The 25,450-nt window shown below is 37.9% G+C and overlaps 2 protein-coding genes across 3 annotated transcripts in view; one reads left to right on the forward strand and one right to left on the reverse strand.

Annotated features, from left to right (window-relative positions):
• NPNT (nephronectin) overlaps window positions 1-25,450 on the reverse strand; it is a 665,225-nt gene that overhangs the window by 447,243 nt on the left and 192,532 nt on the right. The gene's annotated exons all lie outside the window — the stretch shown is intronic.
• TBCK (TBC1 domain containing kinase) overlaps window positions 1-25,450 on the forward strand; it is a 180,532-nt gene that overhangs the window by 89,459 nt on the left and 65,623 nt on the right. For both annotated transcript variants that reach the window (XM_050944493.1, XM_050944494.1), the window contains 2 exons: window positions 8,586-8,622; window positions 10,888-11,049. In XM_050944493.1, coding sequence (XP_050800450.1) covers window positions 8,586-8,622; window positions 10,888-11,049 — 199 coding nt within the window. The remainder of the gene's footprint in view (window positions 1-8,585; window positions 8,623-10,887; window positions 11,050-25,450) is intronic.

The raw sequence follows: 25,450 nt of genomic DNA on the forward strand, positions 1-25,450 counted from the left end.
GGGAGGGGGCTGCGGAAATCCCCCTGTCCCCTTCCATGGTGGCAAAGGAGTTGCCAGTATCCCCTGCCGCAGTGGCAGGGGAGCTGCTGGAGTACCCCTCTGCCTGCGGCGGCCGGCAGCTTGAGGGACGTTGCCTCAGGCAGCAGGGGTACCTCACGACTTCTGCGACCTCCAAGACAAAATCATAGCCTTACTTAAGATGAGAGAGTTAAACTTTTTGTTGTTGGTTCAACTTCTTTCTTAAAAGAAAAATATCAGTTTTTCTTAGCGTGGAAGATGTAACGACAGCACTTACAATCAGTTAGTGAATGAGTGTATGAAGAAGTGATAAAATACACTGTCCACTGCAAATTATAAACAAAATTTTTGATTTTTATTTTTAATGTCAGGGTCAAAATGTAAAAAGTATTGACTTGGAAAAAAACATGAATATTTAGTGACAATTTAATGTTTTTAATCCATGAAACAACTGAAAACAGAATAAAAAAAATTGTGCAAGTTAATTAAATACAAACTTCATGGACTACTTACTTTTTAATGCACGGTGTCAGCTCTTGCAAATTAGTGAGTAGATGTATGTCAGTGAACCTTCTGGAAATGTATTAAATCAAAGTGTCTGACCCAGAAATTTTATTTGCATAGGGAGAGTAGTCGCTTCAAATGGGAAAATTCTAACTGCACAATAGCAAAAACACATAGGGGAATGTATTCATTAAAAAAGAAGAACTAGGTGTTCTTGATATTATAGTACCTTGTCACAGCTGCCACCATACTTCTCAAATATTCTCCCCTTTGTCCAGAGCACCATGCAGTTTTGAGTAGTCTAGAATGCTGAAGTCATTTGAATAAAATGCCTGTCCAGAAAATTTAGTTACATTTCATTCAGATTTATAATTTGAATGTTTCCAGTAATAGATTTAGCTAACTTCTGTCACAGACTATCACTGTCAAGACTCCACTATGCTGGGTCTACGCTTAGGTTGATGTAGCTAAACTGGTCAGAGGTGTGGAAAAAATCACACCCCTGATCGACATAATAATGCTCACCTGGTGCCCACTGTAGACACAGTTATGTTGATGGAAAAATGTTTCCATTCCAGGGAAGTGGTTTTCCTACACCAGTGGAAAAACCATTTCCATCAAACCAGGCCATGTCAACATTACAGGGTTATGCCTGCGTAGCTATGGTGACAGTCTCTATGTTGTAGACATACCTTGAGCCTGTACTGAGGTGACACATTGAAAGAAGTATTGTAAGAAGTATTGAAAGAAGAAGCATTGTTAACTGATATGGACAGCACTTTTTAAAAGTCTGGTCAGGTTATAAATAGAACAGTTATTAAAAATAGATGGCAAGCTTTATGACAGTATACATTCTAATAATCAGTGTGGGTGGGGAGAAAGGAGGGAATCATCACCATGGAATTGGGGAATACAGATTCAGTCGGAAGAGGGGAAATATAGGGTGTTTGGTTCAGGACTGTATTTTCTGAACAGTCATGATAATCATTTTACCAAGAAACTATGTTCCTTCAAAAATGTTAAAGTTAAATCAATGCTTTTGCAGAAATTGCCTGCTGTTACAGGGCCAAATTTGCAAAACTGATTTTTTCATTCACAACTTCTGTATGAGTGTGTGTTGTGACAAAGTTCCTCCTCTACCTTGGTGGGTCCTGTGCTTATTGGCAGATTTGCTCACCTCAGTGATCTTCCCCACAGCCTGGATCAACTCCTCCTGTGTCTGATCAGGAGTTGGGAGGTTTGGGGGGAACCCAGGCCCACCCTCCAGGTTCCAGCCCAGGGCCCTGTGGATTGCAGCTGTCTATAGCTGTGGATTGCAGCTGTGTGACAGCTACAACTCCCTGGGCTACTTCCCCATGGCCTCCTCCAAACACCTTCTTTATCCTCACCACAGGACCTTCCTCCTGGTATCTGATAATGCTTGTACTCCTTAGTCCTCCAGCAGCACACCCTCTCAGTCTCAGCTCCTTGTGCCTCTTGCTCCCAGCTCCTCACACGCACTTCCTCTCCTCTGGCTCCCCCTCCCCTGACTGGAGTGAGCTCCTTTTTAAACCCAGGTGCTCTGATTAGCCTGCCTTGATTGGCTGCAGGTGTTCTAATCAGCCTGTCTGCCTTAATTGGTTCTAGCAGGTTCCTGATTACTCTAGTGCAGCCCCTGCTCTGGTCACTCAGGGAACAGAAAACTACTCATCCAGTGACCAGTATATTTGCCCTCTACTAGACTCCTGCACCCCACTGGTCTGGGTGTGTCACAGTGTATACTCATGAAGTGATCAAGAGTTTCATATTTAAAGTATACTTATGCCTGTAATTATCAAGTTTTACCAGGAAAGCGTAAATTAAGTCTATTGTACAGGTTTTTTTTTTCTTTTTGGTAACTGTGTTTCAGAGAGATAAACAGGATTGTTTATAAATGATCCAACTTGAGACAGGATATAGCGACTAACATAATATGCCCAGTCAGCTGAAGAGAGTGGCCAATGTAGTGGGTTACACATAGATGGATAAAACTTACTCCGGTGTAGAAAAGACCTTACATATGCATCACTTCAAGCTAGTGTTAAGGAGGGAAGAAATGAGGGTTTTATGTAGATGAAATGCACAGGACTTTGAAAAAACAAAATGCAAGCTCCCAACATGGGGCTGGGCGAAGGGCTGTAGCATAGCCATGCAAACACACTATGGCCATTAATTCAGCATGTGAATTAGAATAGCAACATAGAATATGTACATATGTATGTTCCCTGACCCATTCTTTTGCCTATCCCTATCATTGCCATCCATACCATCCTACATGGATCCACTACAGAAACAGAATATGTACATATGTATGTTCCCTGACCCATTCTTTTGCCTATCCCTATCATTGCCATTCATACCATCCTACATGGATCCAGTACAGAAACCCATCCGCAGAGCTCCTCAGACAATGACTCAAATCATGGGCCTCTTGCGGGCCCTCAGACAAATTTTAGATGAGATATGAATAATTAAACAACATTTATTTGTATATATTTTTATTTATTTGTATTATGGTAGTAGCCAGGAATCCCAATCGCTATCAAGACTCCACTGTGCTGGTCGCTATACAGATGCATAGGCAGACTCAGGCCCTGTCCCAGAGACCAGAAGCCTAAGAAAATTGACAAATGAAGGGCGTAGAATAGAGAATCCAAAATATATACCAATTATGATGTACAACTATACATTTGTTAAAAGAAAGTATTTGCATCATACAAATAAATGTATTGGCAATCCCTGACTTTTCTAAAGCTTAACTGCGCTTCCTAAGAGGAGTCAATTCTTCCTAAATCACCTGTCACATCAAAATATTTTTTTCCCTGTTCTGCCTTTTAGATTAGTAAGAGAGAGGGGTGTTTTTGCACCTGTAACAGGACAGCCCAGATCCATCAAGGTGAAGGATATGCACTTCAGTAATGAGATCCGAACCAGAGTTTCGTGCTTGAGTACTAATCCTATCAAAGTAAACCCTGATTAATCTTTCATCATTGAAAAGCAGGCTCCTGCTGCAGGAAGGATTGTTTCCTGGCACCCTTCCATTTACTTTGGGTCATGTAGCTCTCAGAATATTGAACGCTGCTGAAGCTTGAATAGTTGTGAATATTGTTAGCTGATGTGGTGCCTGGATTAAATATATTGCAGTGGCTATGTGATTTACACGTAAATAGAGATATCCGTAAGGTGAATTTCACAGGTTTTTTTTTATTTTTCACTGTTTTGTAGTATGAATTTTTATAATGTTTTATAACATCTGTTCTGTATTTTGCTTATAATTCTAACATCAAAATCCATCCATTTTTAAGGGAAGAGAAACAAGGAAATGAGCCACATTACTAGAAGGAAAACTGTATCCATAAATTATTCTGAATAGCTTTTAGCTGCAAATAATGGAAGCTAGACACAGTTGTCAGCTGGCCATTAACAGAGATGACAAGGTCTGGCTGTAGTTACTTAATATCATCTTGGTAATGCTGCTGTCATAGACAGACGTGAAATTGGATTCACTGATATGCAGGAGGTGTCTGTAATAAGGCTTTATTTAATTAGATTAAAAGAACACTGTTGCCAACGTATTTTTCGTTCATTTTATTTTCCAGTTTGTTTATAACTACCCTTGGAAGCCTGAATTAAACTGTCCTTACTGAAATATATCCCTAGTTTTGTGTTACGTGAAGAGGTAACACTTCCCTATTCACTTTCTCCACACTTTTTCAGTCATGAGTGTTTGATGGCTGGTTTTTAATTTTCATTTAATAGGAAAGCAGTTGTTTTTTAATTTACATATTTGGGATGAGAGATAGGGATGGATGGAATTAGGTTTAATCCTTTACATTTATCTTGTCTGCTTATGGGTACTCTGTCCTTCAAACACTTGTGCATGTGCTTAACTTTAATCATATGAATAGTTCATTTAAGCACTTACACAGTGCCTCAGAAATTAAAATGAAGTATGTGCATAAGTGTTTCATTACCAGTATCTGGGTAGGGCACTGAAATAGGAGGCATGAAATTAAAGTTTTAGTCCTGCCGTTCTGCCACAATATTGCTGGGAAACCCGGGGCAAGTAATTTTAATTCTCTGTGCTTGGCTCCACTTTGTCACAAGAAGTCAGTGAGGACAAAACTTACTAAGATTCAGAAAAGTACTCAACATTTATATGGCTATCAGGAATATGCAGGGTTGTCACAATTATAAAAACTTTGGAAGGGACATTAAACATAATGCTTCAGGATTTAAGCCAGTCTCTAATTATACCATTTAGGAGGAGACCTAATGTGGGAGGCAGACTATCTCACATTTGTCCCCTTTAGGATTCCTGTCCTTTCTGAAGCATCTGGAATAGCCTTTATAAGAGACAGGGTACAGAGAGTCAATGGATCTTGGGTCTGATCTAGTATGTCAATTCATAAGTTCCTGTAAATATTTGATTTGTGAGGAAAAATGTTTAAATTTACCAAAGTTATGAGTGTTTGAAAGTCACACTAAATATGTGTAGTATATATGTTCAGTTTGTGAATTTGGCACTTACTTAAAGAAATGTATATCACATGTTGGCAGTTAGAGTAATTAAGTTTTCTCTTTTAAGACTTGCCTTGCCAATTAATAAAAATACGGAACAAAAATTGTCTTCAGACTTGAGTTGTTTTGTGGATGATGATCCTGTGAATATATTTTACTTCTAAATTATGATAGATACTCACAACCTTAACTCTACCTTAACAAAGCTTTTTCTGGGAATTTCCTTCTCAAAATGGATACCTAACATGTAAATCTACTTTTTGTAAATTCTCAGAAAACTCACTGTGCATTCAAATGATAATTGCATTAATTTTGGGGACGATAGGCTGTATTCTTCATAGATTTTTTTTTTGAAAAGTGGTTGTATTACTGCTTTTATGTGTACAACTAAACTCAACCTTATCTATTAAACATTGATAATTATGGGACTGCAACTCATGATCTCAGGCTGTTTCTCAAAGAAATCTACTTTTACATTGTATTGAAAGTATATATTTTGTTTCATTGTTTTTACTAATTCTCTTTTGATGTGGAAGTTGTTCAGCTGATCTTTTTTTCATGTGACTTAGTGTCTATGAAGTTCAAATATTGCTCTTATTGAGTACTGCATAATTTTTTTAAAAAGTTCTGAGCAGTACTCATTTGAAGGGAAGACGCAGGGAGACCCACATCCGTTGCAGTTTGAGCTCCAGTGGAAAAAGGTTGAAAATCACTGCGGTGAAAGTTTTAGCCAGTGCTAGCATGCAGTTATTCTTCCCTGCTGTTGCTAGGGGGCAGTATTTACTAAGAATATCTTTATGTGGACTATATTGGTTTGACTATGTAAATATGGCAGCATATTTGTTTTTAATTCCTGTTTGTGAGGCAAGTACTTTAAACCAGATACATGTTGTTCTTCTTTTGGATCTTCATTTCCACTTTTGACTTGCTACAGTGGAATAAGAAGACATGAAGGAGGGACGCTGAACAGTGCAGTACCTCTCTCTTGTTTGCAATAAAAACACTGGAGATAAATGATCATAATATTTTTATACTTACCCCTACCCCTTCTTGTTGTAGCATTATATTTTAGAAAATAACAAGGATAATTTCCCCTTCAACTCCTATTGTAATTTCCCTAATAACTACCTGCTACTTTAAGATTGGTCTAACTTTTTTTTACATATTAGGTAATTGTCAGGATTGGTGAATGACGTTTGTAGCCAGGTCTGTGTTTTAGGGATAAGGTTTTTGACTCTTTGTCATATTTACAGCATGTTAGCGTTTTCTGTTATGCCCAATAGTTTTGTATATTTCATTTTCTTGTGCATGTTGAAAAAATGTGTACACAGCTTAAGCTGTAGATGTGTGTATTTACATTTCTGTGTGTGTAATTTTGAATGTATGCAAGTCTGCTTGGCTAATACCATTTTTTTAAAATCAAATCATGAGACTGAACTGATCTACTTCCAGTTCTTAATGAAATAATTTATGAACAAGAGGGACTCAGGTATTTTGCTGTGATCATTTTTTTTATCTCAAAAGCAAAAAGTATGTCTACTTGGGGATAAAAATCTGCAGCTGGCCTGGGCTAGTTGACTTGGACTCATATGGCTTGGGCTGCGGGAGTGAATAATTGCTATGTGGATATTCGGAATCAGGCTGGAGCCCAAGCTCCGGGACTCCGTGAGGGTGGAGAGTCCCAGAGTTTAGGCTGCAGCCCAAGCATAAATGTCTACACAACTGTTTTTAGTCCACAGTCCAAGCCCCGCAAGTCTGAGTCAGCTGACAAAGGTCAGCCATGTCCATGCCACGGAGCTTTAATCTCCATGTAGATATACCTAAAGAGAGAGCCTTCAGCATAGCTGAAGGCTTCTTTTCTAGTGGATATACTGCACATTCTTGCATGTGAACAAATTATTACAAATGTGGTGGCACGGCACAAGCACTGTTGCAGGCTTTTCAGATGGTAGTGGGGAACATGAAGTTGTTGATGGAATGCTTTACAAAAATACATGTGTGGAAGTAGATTGTGCTGGTGTATCACATCAACAATGGTAAACGAATTTTTACCATCAGAAACTGAACCTTTCCATATAGTAAGGTCCATTCATAAAGACCTGTGCGAATCCTGTAAAAACTGGCAAGTTTAGTCATCTCAGCTTTTCTGCCACTGTTATGAATAGCTGATTAGAAGAAAGGTGCACCTAGAGTAGCTATTACAATAAATTTCGGAGAGCTCTATCCAAAGAGTACTGCAATGTACATACATTCATCAGTTCAACGACACCAGTTAACTGACCCAGTTGAGTGTATTAAATACAAAAAAACACTACTACAATATTAAGTGTGTTCATTTAGTCACTAGACATAAGGAAATGCAAAATGAAGGTTCATTAGCAGCACTACCTTCTGCATTTCATGACGTAAATACTAAGCTATACATTTAACTAAAAAGAACCTCTCCAGAAATGGAAAAATACTGTATATGTACAGTTCAATTGAGTTAAATTTGATATTGGAATTTTAACTTTCGCATTCCTGACTTGCAGTGACTTTCTGAGCAACTTCAACTTAGTATCCACATAGATTTTTACCTTTAATTTTGTAAGTATTTTCTTTACAATTAAGAAATGCTTGAATGGCATAAGCACCTAAACTTTCCCAGTTACTGAAGAGGGCATACCTTTTTAACTGCCTTTCATATTTACAGTGCATACATGCATAATGTAAACTGTTTGAAAGCCTTACAGTAGCATAAAGTTTTTACAGCCCAGAAAGCCCTTAAGGCGGCATAAATGCTTAAGCTGCCTCATAGCAGAATAAGTGCCTGCGCCACCTCAAATCCTTCACATGATATAAACTTTAGGAATAAGTACCTAAACTGCTAATAGCATACAATACACTGATAAGTGCTTTAAGTCCTTAAGGCTGAATTGTACCTATTGCTGTTCATTGAAAAATGAATAGTTGGTACATTAGGATCACATTTAATAGATGTCCATACAGGAAGGAGGAGGGAAAAAAAAAAGCAAAGCAGATATGCCCCGGGCTCTTCTCAATAAGTGTGAATACCCACATCTTGCTAAACGTTCTGCTGCATGGAACAATTTCCTGTTGTTCATAACTTCATTATCTAAAGTATTTTGTTTTTCATAGTTGGCTATGTACTCTTCAATGAAGATTCGTTGAATGCCAATTTTCAGATGTGCAAGATCAGTCATTTTTGAGTTATCTGTATGTGTAAGTGGGATGGGAATTCTGACCATTTAATTAAACAAGGGTTTGGTTTTTTAATTTTCAATGAAACTTAAAAGTGGATGAAATGATTCTGCTCAGCCTTTTGTAAAAAAACAAAAACCTCTTTAAGCAAAGGAAAATTCAGCCCCAAATGTGAAGTTATCTGTAAGTTACATTTATGTGAAAATGGTCTTATCACTGAAACTTGATATGCTGTATATCTTTAAATGTAATAGAAAATCAACCTTGACAAGGCCTTCAGCTCATAACAAAATGTGTTTTTATCCCTTCTCTTCCTCTCGTAGCTGTATGCTATTCCTTGGTTTCTCACAATGTTTACACGTGAGTATATATTTTTTTCCTTCAGTTAAATATAAACACTGTATGTTTAACTTCTCCCATTTCTCCATACAATATCCATTTCAGTTTAAAAGGGAAGACTATAGAGCCTTCACTCCTAGATGGCTAGTTCAACTTCACCCCAGGTTAACTGGAGTCCATAGGGGCTTTGGTTTTGTACACTGAAAACCAGTCTTGTCAGTTCCATGCATGTATGAGAAAACCGGCCTCTTCCATCTTTAGGGGAAAAAACAACTCCCATTTCAGAGATCTCAGTTACATGTTCAGGCTTCCCCTAGTTGTAATTTGACAGACCTATCCTCCATGAACTTATTTAATTATTTTTGAACCAAGTTATACTTCCCAGTATCCGTGGCATTGAATTCCACTGCAGTATGTCAAGAAGTACTGCCTTATGTTTGTTTTTAAAGCTGCTGCCTACTAATTTAATCAGGTTTTGCGTTATGTGAAGAGGTAACACTTCCCTATTCACTTTCTCCATACTATTCCTGATTTTATAGATCTCTGTTGTGTCATATCAGGAGTGGGCAAACTTTTCGGCCTGAGGCCACATCTGGGTATGGAAATTGTATGGTGGGCCATTAATGCTCACAAAATTGAGGGTTAGGGTGCAGGGGGGTGGTGTGGGCTCCGGCTGGGGGTATGGGCTGTGGGGCGGGGCTGGAGATGAGGGGTTTGGGGTGTAGGAGGGTTCTCCAGGCTGGGACCGAGAGGTTTGGAATGCAGAAGGAGGATCAGGGCTGAGGCAGGAGTTTGGGGCATGGGAAGGGGTCAGGATGCAGGCTCCGGGCAGTGCTTACCTCAAGCAGCTCCCAGAAGCAGCAGCATGTCTCCCTTCTGGTTCCTATGCGGAGGCGTGGCTAGGCGGCTCTGCGTGCTGCCTGCGTGGCCAATGGGAGCTGTGGAGGCAGTGCTTGGGGTGAGGGCAGTGTGCGGAGCCCCCTGGCTGCTCCTATGCATAGGAGCAGGAGGAGGGACATATCGCTGCTTCTGGGAACCACGCAGAGTGGGGAAGCCCCATACCCGCTATCCGACTGGAGCACCCGAGGGGAGTAAGCCCCAGACTCCGCTCCCCAGCCCGGAGCTCAAGGGCCGGATTAAAATGGGCCGTAGTTTGCTCACCACTGCTCTAAATAGATTCCATGAGAACTTTTTCTTATTCCTGAAACTAGGGATCAGTACAGAAAGAGGAAGTCCTTTCATATATAATTTGACACATTTAAAAAAAAATAAGAGCCAGTTTTTTGAAGTGAGAAAATGATAGCGACTTTGTTGTGTTAAAGGCCAGCATATGCAAATACACCTTAATTGTATAAACCAGTACTTTACTATTACACAGATCTGTTACTATTCTACCATGATTTTATGTTGTTCATTGGACAAAAGGAGTATTGTACCTGGGTAAGGTTAAATGATGGAGATGATTCTGTATGGAGATAATGCATTCTTTCAATTGTAAAGTAGGAATAATCCAATATACTTCCTCCTCCCCCCCTCTCAGATATGTTTTCCAATTTCATATCAGATGGTATTGGAGTTATTTAAAAAAATAATTGATCAGTTTTCCTATTAGGAAAAGAATGTGAGTTTTATATACTGATGAAATATCAAAGAGTTAAAGATTGCCAGTGAAATAAAGCCGTGTTGTCTATTGACTACTTTTGGTCCATTCAGTTAAACCTTTTGTGAGCATAGCAATTCTACCCATTTTTCGTCTAATCACAAATAGTTAATAATAAAATTATTTAAGCATATTGGATAGGATAAAGGTATCCAGAGTATTTTATGCACAGATTGTCATTAGTCCTTTTTTCCTGAAAGAAAGGGTTCAGAATGTCTTCAAAGGAGAAAAATTGCTTCTGAAAGCTCAGTCAGCTAAGAAGTATTGCATACATTTGTTTTTCACTCTCCTTTCTCCCCACCTCCAGTAGTGTACTCATGCATAATTACAGATGGTTCCAAAAGAGAGAAAAATATCACTACAGTGTGTACTTAGGACCAGAAAAGAAAATAATCCACAGAAGTAGATATTTAATATTGAAATGAAGTGTTGATTGCCATAGGGAGTAATAAATCTACATATGAAAACAAATCTATAGCTAAACAAGTTTAGTCTTGTTTGTTCCCAAATTAAAAAGCAGTAACCTTGAGGCAACATTAAAACATATAGAAGGTTAGCCATGTATATTTTTAAACCTGAACATTGTTTGTTATAATCAATATTTTGTTGCTTGTGCCATCTTGCAGACGTCTTTCCACTGCACAAGATTTTTCATCTGTGGGATACATTACTGCTTGGCAATTCTTCCTTCCCATTCTGTATTGGAGTGGCTATTCTGCAGCAACTGCGGGACCGGCTTCTGGCTAATGGATTCAATGAATGCATTTTGCTCTTTTCAGATTTACCAGGTATATAAATGTCAGTTTTTTTTCTTTTCTGGTGTCCTATTTTTAAGCATTCTGTTGAATGTATGTATGTTTATGTCAAATCTTTTATAGGTTTGGAAAATTAGGATTTTGTGAACCTATGATAGAGTATTTGGGGCCTGGACCACAGCCCACTGAAGTCAAGAAAGTCTCCATTGTCTTCAGTGGTGCTTGGATAAGGTCTATTATCAGGGTTCCAGTAAAGCATGGAGAACTCAGTCAAGTTTAGAATAATTTAAAATAATTAATGAATTGAAAAATTTAAATCACTGGTTGACATATCACAAACAGGAAGTGGTACAATTAGTCAAATTTATTCTTAATGAATTACGCATTCAGCTTTGCTCCATATGGTATTACTGTGGTTATTTCATTATATGATGTTAGCTCTATCCTCCCCTCCTTCAGGAGTACATTTCTTGCTACAGAAGCAGTCACTAGAGCAGAAATACAAAAAGTAATTTAAAAGCCAATAAAGAAGCACTGTTTAAAGCAGTCTGCACTTGAAATTCAAAACTTATAAGAGACTGTTTACATAGAAGTGCAGGCTACTCCAGATTCCTTTAGCCACTGGTCAGCAGCTCTGCCCTCTTATTCAATGGATACTGTGACTTAGCTCAGTACAAACAACTTGTGTCTCCTGAAAATATAACAGTCCAGCATGAGGCTTCAACCTTACTTCTGAGCAAAAACTTTATTATTAACTATTAATTAACTATTAATTTTGTCATGAATACCCCAGTCCTATAAACACACACATGCTTAAAACTTCACTACTGTGAGTAAATGAAATCAGCGGGACTACTCACAGTAATAAGGTTAAGTAAATTCATAAGTATTTACAGGATCAGGGCTTTAAGATACTAAACTTCTCAAAACAGCGAACTGCAGGTTAAATAAAAATTTTTTTTTTTAAAGAAGAACAAAATCAGATTTTATGTAAACCTTAATTTAATTTGATATCCTGTTCCATATTGTATTTTAATTTCCTTCTGCATTCTTGGTCAATTCAAATGCCTTTCTTAAAGTTTTAAGAATATCCTTTGAAGTTCGGGAAGGTGTGGGCCAGTTCAAAGGATCTCCTTCTCCCATTCTGTAGCTGTTTGGCTAAATGCTTTGGCTAGAGCTCAATTCAAAAATATTTTAATTACTTTCTTGCCCAGGTCATTTCTCCTGATTTATTTCCCTGAGTGTATCTTAAGTATATATTTCAATTAATCTTAAACCAAATAAGTTGTTTTTATGTTCTTATAGGTGTACTGTAATTCTAATAGCATTGTGTATGAATAAGAAGTTATTAGTTTTCATAGTACTGTAGACTTGAAATATGCTTATGACTCTTTTTATGATAACCATTTTCAAATTATGGAGTATTGTCAGGATTTGTGAAGATTTAAAGTACTATATACTGTAATATTGTCTAATTTTATGGTTTATGACCCTAACATTATTTAGGATTATTGTGATTTATTTTGTGTGGTGCAAGATTTCCAGAAACCATAAATATGTTATGTTCAAAGCACTTTTAAAACTTTACTAATTTTATAATAAAATATACTGGAAAAAAAAAAGAGAGAGACTATATGAAACATCTGAACCTGTTTTTGAAGATTGAAAATACATATTTAGAACCATAATATGTGAAGAGCTCTATTAATAATAACTGTTGCTGAAAACCCTTGGTGCTTCAAAGGTGCCTGTAAGAGTGCATTGGATAGAATATGTGACCCTTTGTTATTAATATACAGATTTTGAGAACTCGGTGAGCTTTTATTTAAATTATAAACAAGAAAATGTTAAAACACTACAATCTTACAACTTTGAGGAGCAATAAAATAGACTTAGACTGGAAAGCAAGTCATTTTCATTGGCAGCGTGATAAGCCATTCAGGAATCTTAGGCTGCCGAGTAACAACTGATTTTAGATTCAAATTATTTCAGATGTGTTAAACAGTGTAATTTTTTTCTCCTCAGAGTGACCCAGTTTTAGGTGAAAGTTGTTTTATGAATAAGTCTCAGAAAAATTTCAGCCATGGCATAAAGGTTATTTCAATCAAAATAATGAATACCCTGCTTGGGGCATACAGGTGACTAAGAGCATAATGAGGCTAGTTCTTAAAACCAAAAATAAGAATTATGTAGGAAAGTCAGACATATAACTATAATCATTACATGTTAAGAGAAGATACTGATTATTTAAGTTTTTAGCTACACTAATGGTGTATTTTATTTCCAAATAATGCTGATATTGTCTGTCTTTATGATTATCTTGGTTTTTTTTTTCAGAAGCCAATTTGGGTTGTGTTTTGAATTCAGTTCAGAACTCTAAGCTATACTGTGTTATTACCTACAATATTTTCTATGGTACAAAAACCCCCAACTAATTCAACCTGCGTTTGTTATCACCTATTCCTCCTTTTAAAATGCTTCTCAGAGGTTCCCTGACATGTTACCATGCTACTGCAATTTGGTTCCTCCAGTAACATCAGAAAAATTAATAATAAAACTTTGTTAACAAGTAGCTTGGTATAATGTGATACACTTCATTTAGCAAGGCTATGTCATTATTAAGATTTATTAACATACCCATATTGGCAGTCAGTGAACTATGACTAGGCTCATGGGCGTTCGTGGCAGCTTGAGGCAAAATTAAATATGGGCAGACATGAATGAAGTTGAAGTTGTATTCTATATCTAAATTATAGAATCATAGGGTTAGAAGGGACCTCAACGGCCATCTAGTCTAACCCCCGCAGAAGCCACCTTCCCCAGGCCAGTGAGTAATAATGCAGTTTCCATAGCTGTTTGGGAAAGTTAACAATGCCAGTAAAAGGAGGGGCATATGTAATGCCGTCCTCTGTGTGAGACAGGATCCCTGGGTTGCAACCTGGAGCTGGGGTTCCACTGTGCCCTCTTAACTCTCCAACCTGTCTCTCACCATGCTTTGCTAGTGACAAGCATCAAACCTCTCCAGGTGCTGTTATCACTCAGTACAACAGCATGTGGAGCCCCACACCCTGCTAAATTGCCTGAATGCTCCCTGAACCACTCATGAATCATGCAGTAAAAGGCACCAGCAAATCATAGAATCATGGAATATCAGGGTTAGAAGGGACCTCAGGAGATCTAGTCCAACCCCCTGCTCAAAGCAGGACCAATCTCCAACTAAATCTCCCAAGCTCCCAACCTTGCACCCCAGAACTGTACCATCTTGCCCTGGTCAGAAGTCTGACCAGTGGATATTAATTTCAGCAGATCATGACCTTTCATATGATGTCTTACATGGCTTGTTTCGTATGAAATATCATACCTATGTATAAATGATGGATGTGGGCGTTACAGGGTGATACTTTGAGGTACAGCGCGTCAATATATGATACTTGAAAATTATCTGAAAACTTTTTACAAAGACAATGACTTTCTTGATGTATTGGCTGTGTATTGCTTCCTGTGATGGACGGTGCTTGGTATTTTTTTGGGAGATCTCTTTATAACTGAATTTAGGGGACAGAATATTCATCCAAAGTTATCTAATCATTTTATGCAATTTAGATCATATGGCTTCAAAGTTAAGTTAACCTTTCTGAGCAGAGAGAGAAACAGGCTAATTAAAAATACTTCAATTTTGGAAACATACCACCAGTAAATCACATTTTAGGGTTTGAGTTTTTTATTTGGTAATCCATCTTTGTAAATGCATGAAGTGTTTTTTTCTAACAGTCATTTGAAATTGACTGTGAAGGGAGTGTTCCCCCGTAAAGGGTTTAATAAGTCTGGTTTCATCCTTCTGTATTTTATTCTAAAAATGAATATTGCTCTTTTGCTTGTCTGTAAGCTTTCAGTTCTTGCAGCTGTCAAGCAGTTTATATCACATTACTCAAATAGTACCTATAGTAAGCCATAAAGACGCCACAGCACTGAGAGAGCCTGTATTGTGTAATATCACAGTTTGTTAAAGATTTGAATCCTGCATCTGACAGCAATTATACTCTAAGCTAAACTATCTGAACACTGATCTTACTAATGGAACCCATAACATTACAATGTTTACCTCAAGACAAGAAAACATTACAATGTTGGAAATAGTCCCCACACAGATATTTGGCCTTATTGTAAGGGTAGGTGCTAGCCATATTCTTGATTAGGACAGTACATCTTTGTCATCAAAACACATTTCATTGGAACATCCATTTCCTCCCAGAATTCCTTGTCTTGTAACCAACAAGCAGCATCCCAAGCTCACTGTTAGCCATCCCCTTTTCCAATTTGCCCCATGCCCTGCAGGGGCCCCTGGCCCCACGAGTATGTCTCTCCCCCCCTCTCCCCCAGACTTAATCAGAACTTTTTATAGAGAACCGGTTGTTAAGATTTTGGCAGTTCATCACTGCAGCTATCCAATGCCCAGCTCCCATTGAGTTTGTGGCAGATGAGTGCCCAGCTTCCTTTTCTGCCTTTTGAAAATTTCCCCAATAACAATTAAGATTTTAATTGTGAGGTAATTAAAATGCAACACTCTAAGCAGCTAGTGTAGCTCTAATCAATAACAGTGAAGATTGTTTTATATTAATAAATGCCTGTATATTGTGCAGAAATCTGCATATGTGAGAAGTTTGAAGTTTATAGAGTATTTAATTTTAAAGTAGGGGTTGAAGAATCATGACAGTATTTTTACTTTTTTTTAAAAGGGCTTATTTAAACTTTTTATACTACATTTTTAAAAAATCTTCAAAAAATTCCTCCCTTAGATTCAGGGGCAAAGGGAAGAGAAGATTAGAACAAGTCTTTTAATAATGGCGCTCTTGTCACACCTTAACTATGCAGTCACGACAGGCGTCTCTGAAATAATGTTCCCAAACTCAAGAAACTTGCCTCTTGTGCAAAACGTTTTGCCAGGTAATTGTCTCAGAGTTAGTGGCGCTATCCTGCTCTACCGAATGACTGTATTACCTATGAAGAAAAAAAACAGTTTTGGACTCTGTCAAATACATACACATGCAGTAGCCATGGTATAATACTATACTTTGGTAGTTTCATATAAAAAATTAGATTGAAAGTCAACAGCCATAAGACCATAAGACAACAAAAAATGCTGCATTCTTTATTTTTCCATTTCAAGAAGAAGAAACAGTCCAGATTGATATTTTTGAAAACATCTTGGTCCCACATGTTCCCAGTACCTTTTTTGTGTTTGATGGCTTTGTTGAGATGCAAGTGGTGGGCATGTTTATAAAGCAATTTATGAAGATTCATCACTGATAAATAATGGTATTTGTGAAACAGAAACCATGCATATCTGCCAATAATTTTTTTTTATGATTTGCTGGCAGAAATGGGGTGGGGAGCTGGCTTTGGTACAGGAGCAGAGCGATTTGTTAGTGCACACCTGCTCACCAAGGATGTTCTGTAGTGTCAAAGCCTGCAAGATTGATGTAAATTTACCTGAAGCTGCAACTCCTTTAATTATTCACATTTTCCACTTGTAGCTACATGATGTTCATGCAGCTCTATTTATAGTTTTCACTATGATGGGATTAAAAAGCAAAGGAAAAACACTAAAGAAACATCCATTCTTTTATTTTTATTTGTGCTGCTTTTACTGTGTAGTTATTACTGGCAGAAAAAAATCACATGTATACTCTTTTCTAAAAGACAGCTCTAGCTAAAAGGTGTATTCATTTTAAAGTAGGTTGCTAGACAGTAAACAAGGAAAAACTCATTATATAGCTAGAGCCTTTTTAAAAGCAGCTCTTGTTGAGCAGGTTACATCTCTCCTGTTTTGATACTAGCTCTGCATTTTCTTTATAGCAAAAGGAAGAATGTGTTAATGGAATTTATCAGTGGTTCTCAACCGGGGATCCCTTGGTAGGCAATCAGCAGGTTTCAGGGGGTCTGCCAAAATAAACCAGAGAGCAGGGCCAGCATTAGACTCGCTGGGGCCAAGGCAGTTGCTCTGCCACTTAGCTTCACAGGGCCTCCTATTGCATGGGGCCCTGGGCAATTGCTCTGCTTGCTGCCCCCTAATACCGGCCCAGGCTTTTAAACTACTGAAAACCAGTTGTTATGGCACAGGTGGGCCATGGAATTTTTATAGCATGTTGGGAGAAAAGGGTGGGGGTCAGAAAGAAAAAGGTTGAAAACCCCTGGGATACGTGACATCAATTTATTAGGGCTAAGGAACAAAATATACACAGCAAACAAAACATGGAAAGTGAAAGCTGTCAAACCTATCGGTAGCCCTGGGCATGGGTAGAGACAAGAAAATTTCTTATTACTTATATTTCAGTTAATTTTGCTGAAAAGTAGGTGATTTTGACAACAAAAACATTTCAGAAAAGCCTTCCTTCCCCTTACTCCTCTCTCTCTATTTTCTGTTTCATTAAATTTTTAGGCACATTGATCCTGGTTCTGTTTCTTACTGGAGTGATTTTTTTAAAGTGTTTGCAATCTATTCTTATTCCATTGTAATCATGGGAGTTGTGCCAATAGAGCAGGTCCATAATGTGTTCATTATTTAAATCTTCATTACTCTGAATGTTTGTTGGTTTATTACATAAATATATGAAGTCATATGTTTTTCTCCTGAATGACATTTTAGTACTATATTTCTATATTGAGAAGTGTGTCAGAATGATCTCACTGTGAAAGTAACATACAGCTACAGTGAATCCTGTCAGGAAGATGAAATTGACAGTGTCACCAGTTCTGTGTATTAGTACACAAATAGAACAGAAATTACTGACATGATTTTAACCTCAACAGCTGTAACGAAATGAGATTAAGTACTTGGGAAAGGTGCTGTGTATAACCTGAAAAGCACATGCTTTGAGGTTTCTCTAAGAAACTAGGTTGAGTGTTTCCAGAAAGTACTGTATAGAAAGCACATTTAACTCACATTGTGAGATATGTCTTTTTTCCTTCTAAATATATGTTTGGGCTCTGGCAGCTGTAGTGTTAAGATGTTAATATTCCTTGTTGGAATTTATATATCTGTATTTCACTGCAATTTTTTGTGTGTCATGGATAAAGAGAGAGTGTCTATTGTCACAAAAAATTAACAATAATATTAAAGTGGGAGCAGCACAGCAGTGTGAGAGGGAGCCTGTGACTCTAGGCTAAACAAAGGACTGAAAAACAAGGTCTTCTGCATTCTATTCTAAATTCTAACACCAACTCCCTCCTAAGTCACTTAACTTTTCTGCTTCACTTTTCCAGTCTGTGAAACTGAAGCCTGCACTCAAAGAAATGACCAAACTCTCTCCTCCCTAAAACCTCATGAGAAGACTATTCAGTTTCTCTCTCCCCACTGTATACCTTTCATATCTTGTTCTGCAGGTCACCAAATCATTGATATGCTTGCTAGTAACCAGCCCCAACAGTATCCTTGCAGACATTGGATTCCCTGGGATGGAGAAGTGTAAAAATCCCAGCAGCCATTATGGGCTTAGTCAACTTTGTTGAAATAAATTTGTGGAGGAACTGCTTGTGGGCAGATCGTTAGTGAAAAGGTTCCAGGAGATATGATACCATTCCACCAAATGTTAAGGTGCCTACAGAGGGCCAGGTGGAACCTAGGAATAGAGGTAATGGAACACTTACCCAACAGAGTTTGCTTCTTATGTTTCTGGGTCTGCTGTAATTTTTGTGAGATGGAAAGAATCAATTTTTGCTTATTTCATCACTGCTCAACCTTTTTTGCACAGTGCTGTGCTAGTGATTGCAAGGGCCTTGGAACATCATTTGGTATTAATTTATATTCTGCTGTAGTGCTAGGCACAATAGAAGGAACTAAAGCAGAACAGCAGCCTTAACCTGTTCTGTCTGCAAGAAAAAAGGTCAGTTCTCTAACATGATGGGTTTTCTTGTACATAACACTATATCAGGCATAAGTAATAAATGGAATTAGAGAATTTGAGACTCTTATCCAAGTAACCTGGAGCCTTCTGTCAGCATCTGAGTCCTGTTCTAGATCTCTTTCACTCAATGAACAGCACTAATTCTGAGGTTTCCTTACGATTACAAGCTTATCTAAGATGGCCTTGATTAAATTGTAAAGTGATGTAAACAAAATATATAGCAAGTCTCTGACTAAATATGTTTACAAATGGACACTGTTCATTGCTTTTGTGGGTTTATGGCAGCCATTCATTCATTTTATTGCAAATTAAATATTGGAATGGGTGGGGGTGTAGCTTGTTCAGGAAGGACAGGCAGGATAAAAAGGGAGGCAGTGTTGCATTATACATCAACAACATACACTTATTCTGAGGCCCAGAGGGTGAGAGGCAGACCAATTGAGTCTCTGGGTAAAGATAAAAGGGGTAAAAATGGGGGAGACGTCAGGGTATGGGTCTACTATAGACAGCCAAATCAGGAAGAGAAGGTGGAGGAGGCATTTCTAGAACAAACAACAGAAATATCCAAAACACAGGACCTTGAAGTAATGGGGGATTTTAAATACCAAAACATATTTTGGAAAAATAATCTGGCAAAACACAAAATTTCCAAAAAGTGCTTGGAGTGTATTGGGGCAACTTTTTGTTTAAGAAAGTGGAGGAAGTAAACAGGGGAGCAGCTAATTTAGACTTGATTGTGAGCAACAGGGAAAAATTGGTTGTGACTCAGAAAGCAGAAGGCAATTTGGTTGAAAATGATCATGAAATAATAGATTTCATAATTCTAAGAAAAAAGAGAGAGAGCAGTACATAAGAATGGTCTGACCCAGTACAACCAAAGGTCCATCTAGGCCAGTATCCTGTCTACTGACAGTGGCCAATGCCAGGTGCCCCAAAGGGAGTGAAGCTAACAGGTAATGTTCAAGTGATCACTCTCCTGCCATCCATCTCCACCCCCTGACAGACAGAGGCTAGGGACACCATTCCTTACCCATCCTGGCTAATAGCCATTTATGGACTTAAGCTCCACGAATTTATCCAGTTCTCTTTTAAACATTATTATAGTCCTAGCCTTCACAACCTCCTCAGGCAAGGAGTTCCACAAGTTGACTGTGCGCTGTGTGAAGAAGAACTTCCTTTTATTTGTTTAAAATCTGCTGCCCAGTAATTTCATTTGGTGGCCCCTAGTTCTTGTATTATGGGAACAAGTAAATAACTTTTCCTTATTTACTTTCTCCACATCACTCATGATTGTATATACCTTTATCATATCCCCATGGGAAGAAAACCTTAGGGAATAAGGAGTTCAGGAAAGTTGGCAGTTTCTCAAGGAGACAATAATAAAGGCACAACTACAAAATATCCTGATGCAAAGGAAAGAAAGGAACAGTAGTAAGAGGCCAATATGGCTCCTTCAGGAACTCTTTAATTACCTGACAATCAAAACGGAATCTGACAAGAAGTGGAAACATGAACAAATTGCGAAGGATCTGCATGAAAGAATTGCAGAAGCATGTAGAGAGAAAATCAGAAAGGCTAAGGCACAAAGTGAGTTACACCTAGCAAGGGACATAAAAGGCAATAAAAAGAGGCCCTTTTAAATACATCAGGAGCAAGAGAAAGATGAAGGAAGGTGTAAGCCCTCTACTTAACAGAGAAGGAAGCTAATAAATGTAGACATCAATAAAGTTGAGGTGTTTTAATGTGTATTTCACTTCAGGCTTCACTACAAAGGTTAATGTTGCTTACATACTCAACACAATATTACCCATAAAGGAGAAGGATTGCAAGCCAAAAGAGGAGAAGAACAGGTTAAAAAATATTTAGATAAGTTAGATGTATTCAAGTCGGCAAGGCCTTTTGAAAGTCATCCCAGGGTATATAAGGAACTAGATGAAATAATCTCAGAACCATTAGCGATTATCTTTGAGAACTTGTGGAGAAGAGGTGAGGAGACTGGAGAAGGGCAAACATAGTACCTATCTTTAAAAAGGGGAACAAAGAGGACACTGGGAATTACAGACCGGTCAGCCTAACTTTTGAAACCTGGAGAGACATTGGAACAAATTGTTAACGACCAATTTGTAAGCACCTGGAGGATAATAGGGTTGTAAGGAATAGCCAGCATGGATTAGTCAAGAACAAATTGTGTGAAACCAGCCTAATTACCTCCTTTGATAGTGTTCTTGGTGTAGTGGATAGGGAGGGACCAGTAGATGTGATATATTGTGATTTTTAGTAAGACTTTTGATTCAATCCCACTTGACTGTCTCATAAACTAACCAGGAAAATTTGGTTTAGATTAAATTACTATAAAATGGTTGAAAGACTGTGCTCCGAGTAGTTATCAATGTTTCATTATCAAACTGGGAAGGTGTATTTAGTGGGATCCTTCAGGGGGTCAGTCCTGGTTCCAATATTTCAGTTAATTCCAGTATTTTAATTAATGATTCGGATAATAGACTGGAGAGGGTGCTTATAAAATCTGCAGATGACACCAAGCTTGGAGGAGTTGCAAGCACTTTGGAGCATAGGATTAGAATTCAAAACAACCTTGACAAATTGGAGAATTGGTCTGAAATCAACAAAGAGATTCAGTGAAGACAAGTGCAGAGTACTTCACTTAAAAAGGAAATGAACAATTACAAAATGGTGAATAACTGGCTGGGCAATAATACTGCTGAAAAAGATCTGAGGGCTATAGTAGATCACAAATTGAATACAAGTCAACATTGTAATGCAGTTGCATAAAAGGCAAACCATTATTTTGAGGTATGTTAATAGGACACAGGAGCTAATTATCCTACCATACTTAGCACTGGTCAGGCCTCAGCTGGAGTACTGTGCCCAATTCTGGGTGCCACACTTTAGGAAAGATGTGGACAAATTGGAGAGAGGAGAGCAACAAAATTGATAAAAGGTTAAGAAAACCTGTATGAGGAAAGGTTAAAAAATCTGGGCATGTTTAGTCTTGAGAAAAAAAAAATTAGGGGACACCAGAAAACAGTATTCAAATATAAAGAGGAGGTAATCAAGTGTTTTCCAGGTGCACCAAAGGTAGAACGAAAAGCAATGGGCTTAATCTGCAACAAGGGAGATTTAGATTAGATATTTGGAAAAACTTTCTAACTATAAGGGTAGTTGAGCTCTGGAATAGGCTTCTAAGGGAGGTTGTGGAATCCCCATCATTGGAGGTTTTTAAGAACAAGTTAGACGAACACCTGTCAAGGATGAGCTAAGTTTACTTGATGCTGCCACAGCACAGGAAGCTAGAGTTAGTAACTTCTAAAGGTCTCTTCCAGCCCTGCATTTCTTCTTCTATGAACATGCCAGGTGGTGGTATTTAATTTCTCATTTTAAGAATTATACACAGCCGTTAAAATGTTTTGAAAGCATATCAAATAATTGTTGGCTCCATGGATCCCTCTGATTTGATATGCTATTCATTAAATGATCAAAAACCAACATTTAAATAGTATTTTGTATCGTGATATTAGTACTCTTAGACATACTTTTTTCAGTTTAAGTAATTTATGTTGTATCCTTAATACAAATAGTTCAAGGAACTGCTGACACGATGGCAGTAATGAAGGAAAAGTTATAAAAATGTTAGCATGCAAAATTGAATTGAAATTAATAGTGTTTTACACATTGTTCATATAGCCATATGTTATACTATATTCAATTAAATGTGTGCTGATTGCTTCTTTTTTGGTTTGTTTGTCCATTGTGCACACATGTATATAAGAACTTGCAGCTATATGTGATGTACCTAGTTGGAAAACATTTTGAGAATTCAAAATATGAAGGTGATTTCTACCTAATCTCAACATTTTTGTAGCTACTGCCTTCTAAAACCATTATATCTAACTAGTAAGATTATAGTAGTTTTAGTAAACAACTTCAGCAGTCAGTTAAGCTAGGAAGAAAAAGAATAAACATAAACTTATATGCTAGTAACCCACCCTAAAATAACATTGTGATAGATAAAGAATAAATGATCATCTGTTTCAGCTACTGTTGTGACAGATACTTTTTTAATGGTGTACTTTTTAGACTACTATTTTCATCTGTAACTTGATTCCTAATGCCTGAGTTGCCATCTCTATTCTCAGTATAGCATCTGGCAGCAAAACAAATCAGAGGTTGAAGATTTCGGTGTGCTCATGGTGGCCCTGCATCCTAATTTTTTAGCTCAATTATTTTTCTGCCTCCGAGAGAGAAGTGGTTCTAAACGTCTTCACTTCTTTTAATTCAGCAATCGGGCTGAACAACGCACCAGAAAAATAAGCCGTAAAATGCAGAGCCTCAATGATTGGTTTGGCCTGCAAGGATTTGGACTGATCTAGGAAGACTTCCAACCAGCTGGATTCTCCTGAGCCTTCTTCCCAATTATGCACTAAGACTACTGTCCCTCCATGTAGGATCCATGCCAGAGCTCAGGTGACCAATACCAGTGGTATTGCAGCCGCTACTTGTCTTTGGCTGGAGACCTGATGTCTGGCTGGCATGATCTTTGTGATAGACATGATGAGCTTTGAAACCAAGCACAATTCCGATGTAGGCCTCTATGCAGGGTAGAGTTGGGGGAAGTAGAATGTCCTGATGGCTAATAGCTGAAGTAAGCCTCATCTAATATTTAGAATTTACAGATTTCCACACACAAGAACAGTCAGTCTGGATTTTTTTCTCCATTCCTTTCCAAGCAGGAGGGCAGTTTCTGAGATGCACCTGTGGAGCCTGCAGACTCCCAAAAGTCAGAATATTTAAATATGAAGATATAGCCTATCCTTATTAACTCTTTTCTAACACCCACCAGTTAAATCCAAAGGGTCCCCCCCCCCCCCCCGGAGAAACTACTCCCAGTCCATCAGGCCGTCACTTCCCAAGGGTCTGTACCCAGAAACATCCAGATATAATTTTTTTTGCCACAACTGGCCTTTGAACTGTGTTCATTTCTGGGCAATTTATAATATGCTGGGGGCACAATCCTATGGTTAATTCCTTTGTTGTTTCTGAGTTCAACTAATCATCTATTCCCATTTAAAAAAAAAAAAGCAATTCCTCTTCTCCTGATGTTGTTATAGACAGAAAGACTGATGGCTCCTTAAGGAAAAAGAATATTACTCTTCCCTCACAACAATCCAGAACTGAGCATTCTATATGCAGCTAAGAATTTGAGTATATCTTTAAGCTCAGATCCCATCCTCACCTACAGAGTGAGAGATTTAGAAAACAAACAAAAAAAGGAGTAAGTCTGGTGACAACTTTTATCTATGATGCATGAGAATTATGTCATCATGCCAGGCCATGAGAGATGAAGAGCAAATGATGATTAACAAAGCAGTGGAGACAGACAACTACACAATATGTTCCTAAATGCAGAAAGTAAACTTTAAAAAAGAGGACATTTGTTTTTCTCTGGCCTTTCAGTTACAGCCCTCAAGCATTATTAGCAATAATAATGAGTAAAGAATTATCAGACAGAAATGTGATTTTGTTTTAAATTGATTGTGTCCCTTTCATCATGGTACCTTAGTATTTTTGTATGGCATATATAGGTAGCTTTTAATCTTTTATCTCTATGCTGTCATCTCTACAGAAAGGTCACAAGATCAAGCTGTCTGACCTGTTCAACTCCTTTGCTTGCAGCCTAGTGGTGTCCTTGGCCTCATAAGTGTTAGGTGTTTGTGGGTGTGCGAGGGGAATGGGGGCAGGACAGTAATAGAATGCTTGCGAGAGAGAGGTCAAACCACAATCTTAACCTTAGCTTTTCTCCAAAATAAGTAGATGCAATTGATCTTGTCCACACTACTTCTTGACATCTGTGTTCTCTTCCCAAAGGAAAAAGTTTCTGAGATTAAATTGTGCACAAAGACCTATTCAGTATAATTCTTCACTAAATAAATACCATTTATGTCAGGATTTGCTTCAGTAATCGTTTATTCAGCACACTTTTTCTGTGAACAGTTAAAACCAAAAAACCTTCCAAATGCAGTTGGAACATGCTTGGGACCTTAAGTTGGTGCTTTGTGTTTTTTGACATCCACTCAAAATGCAGACAGTTGGGGATTTAGAAAGGTTGCTGTATTGTACTGAATCTCAGATATTCCATAAAGTCCATGTTGCATTACTGATATCAGTTATTTTTCACAAACATTTAAGACTTCAGTTTGTGAACAGAGTATATGGCTTATTGAATAGAGTTACATTAATGACAGGGTTTTGAGTTAGAGCAGCAATGCATGTCATCCATGCCTTCCAGACTTTATCAACCTAGAGAGATTAATGATTGGCTTTGTTAGAAAATATAGCAACTAATTTGCCAGTGTTTACTTAAAAGATTTGTTTATCCAGCTCATTAAACCTTCAGGAAATAAATGTATTAACTAGGTATATTTAATGGTACACAGTAGCCTTTAGCAACTTTCCAGCCTAAAGAGGAGTGGCTAAGGGAGAAAGCTTGAGGTTATATTTTAATTTTTCTCCAA

Source organism: Gopherus flavomarginatus, chromosome 3 (assembly GCF_025201925.1).
Source record: "Gopherus flavomarginatus isolate rGopFla2 chromosome 3, rGopFla2.mat.asm, whole genome shotgun sequence".
Classification (NCBI taxonomy): Eukaryota; Metazoa; Chordata; order Testudines; family Testudinidae; genus Gopherus; species Gopherus flavomarginatus.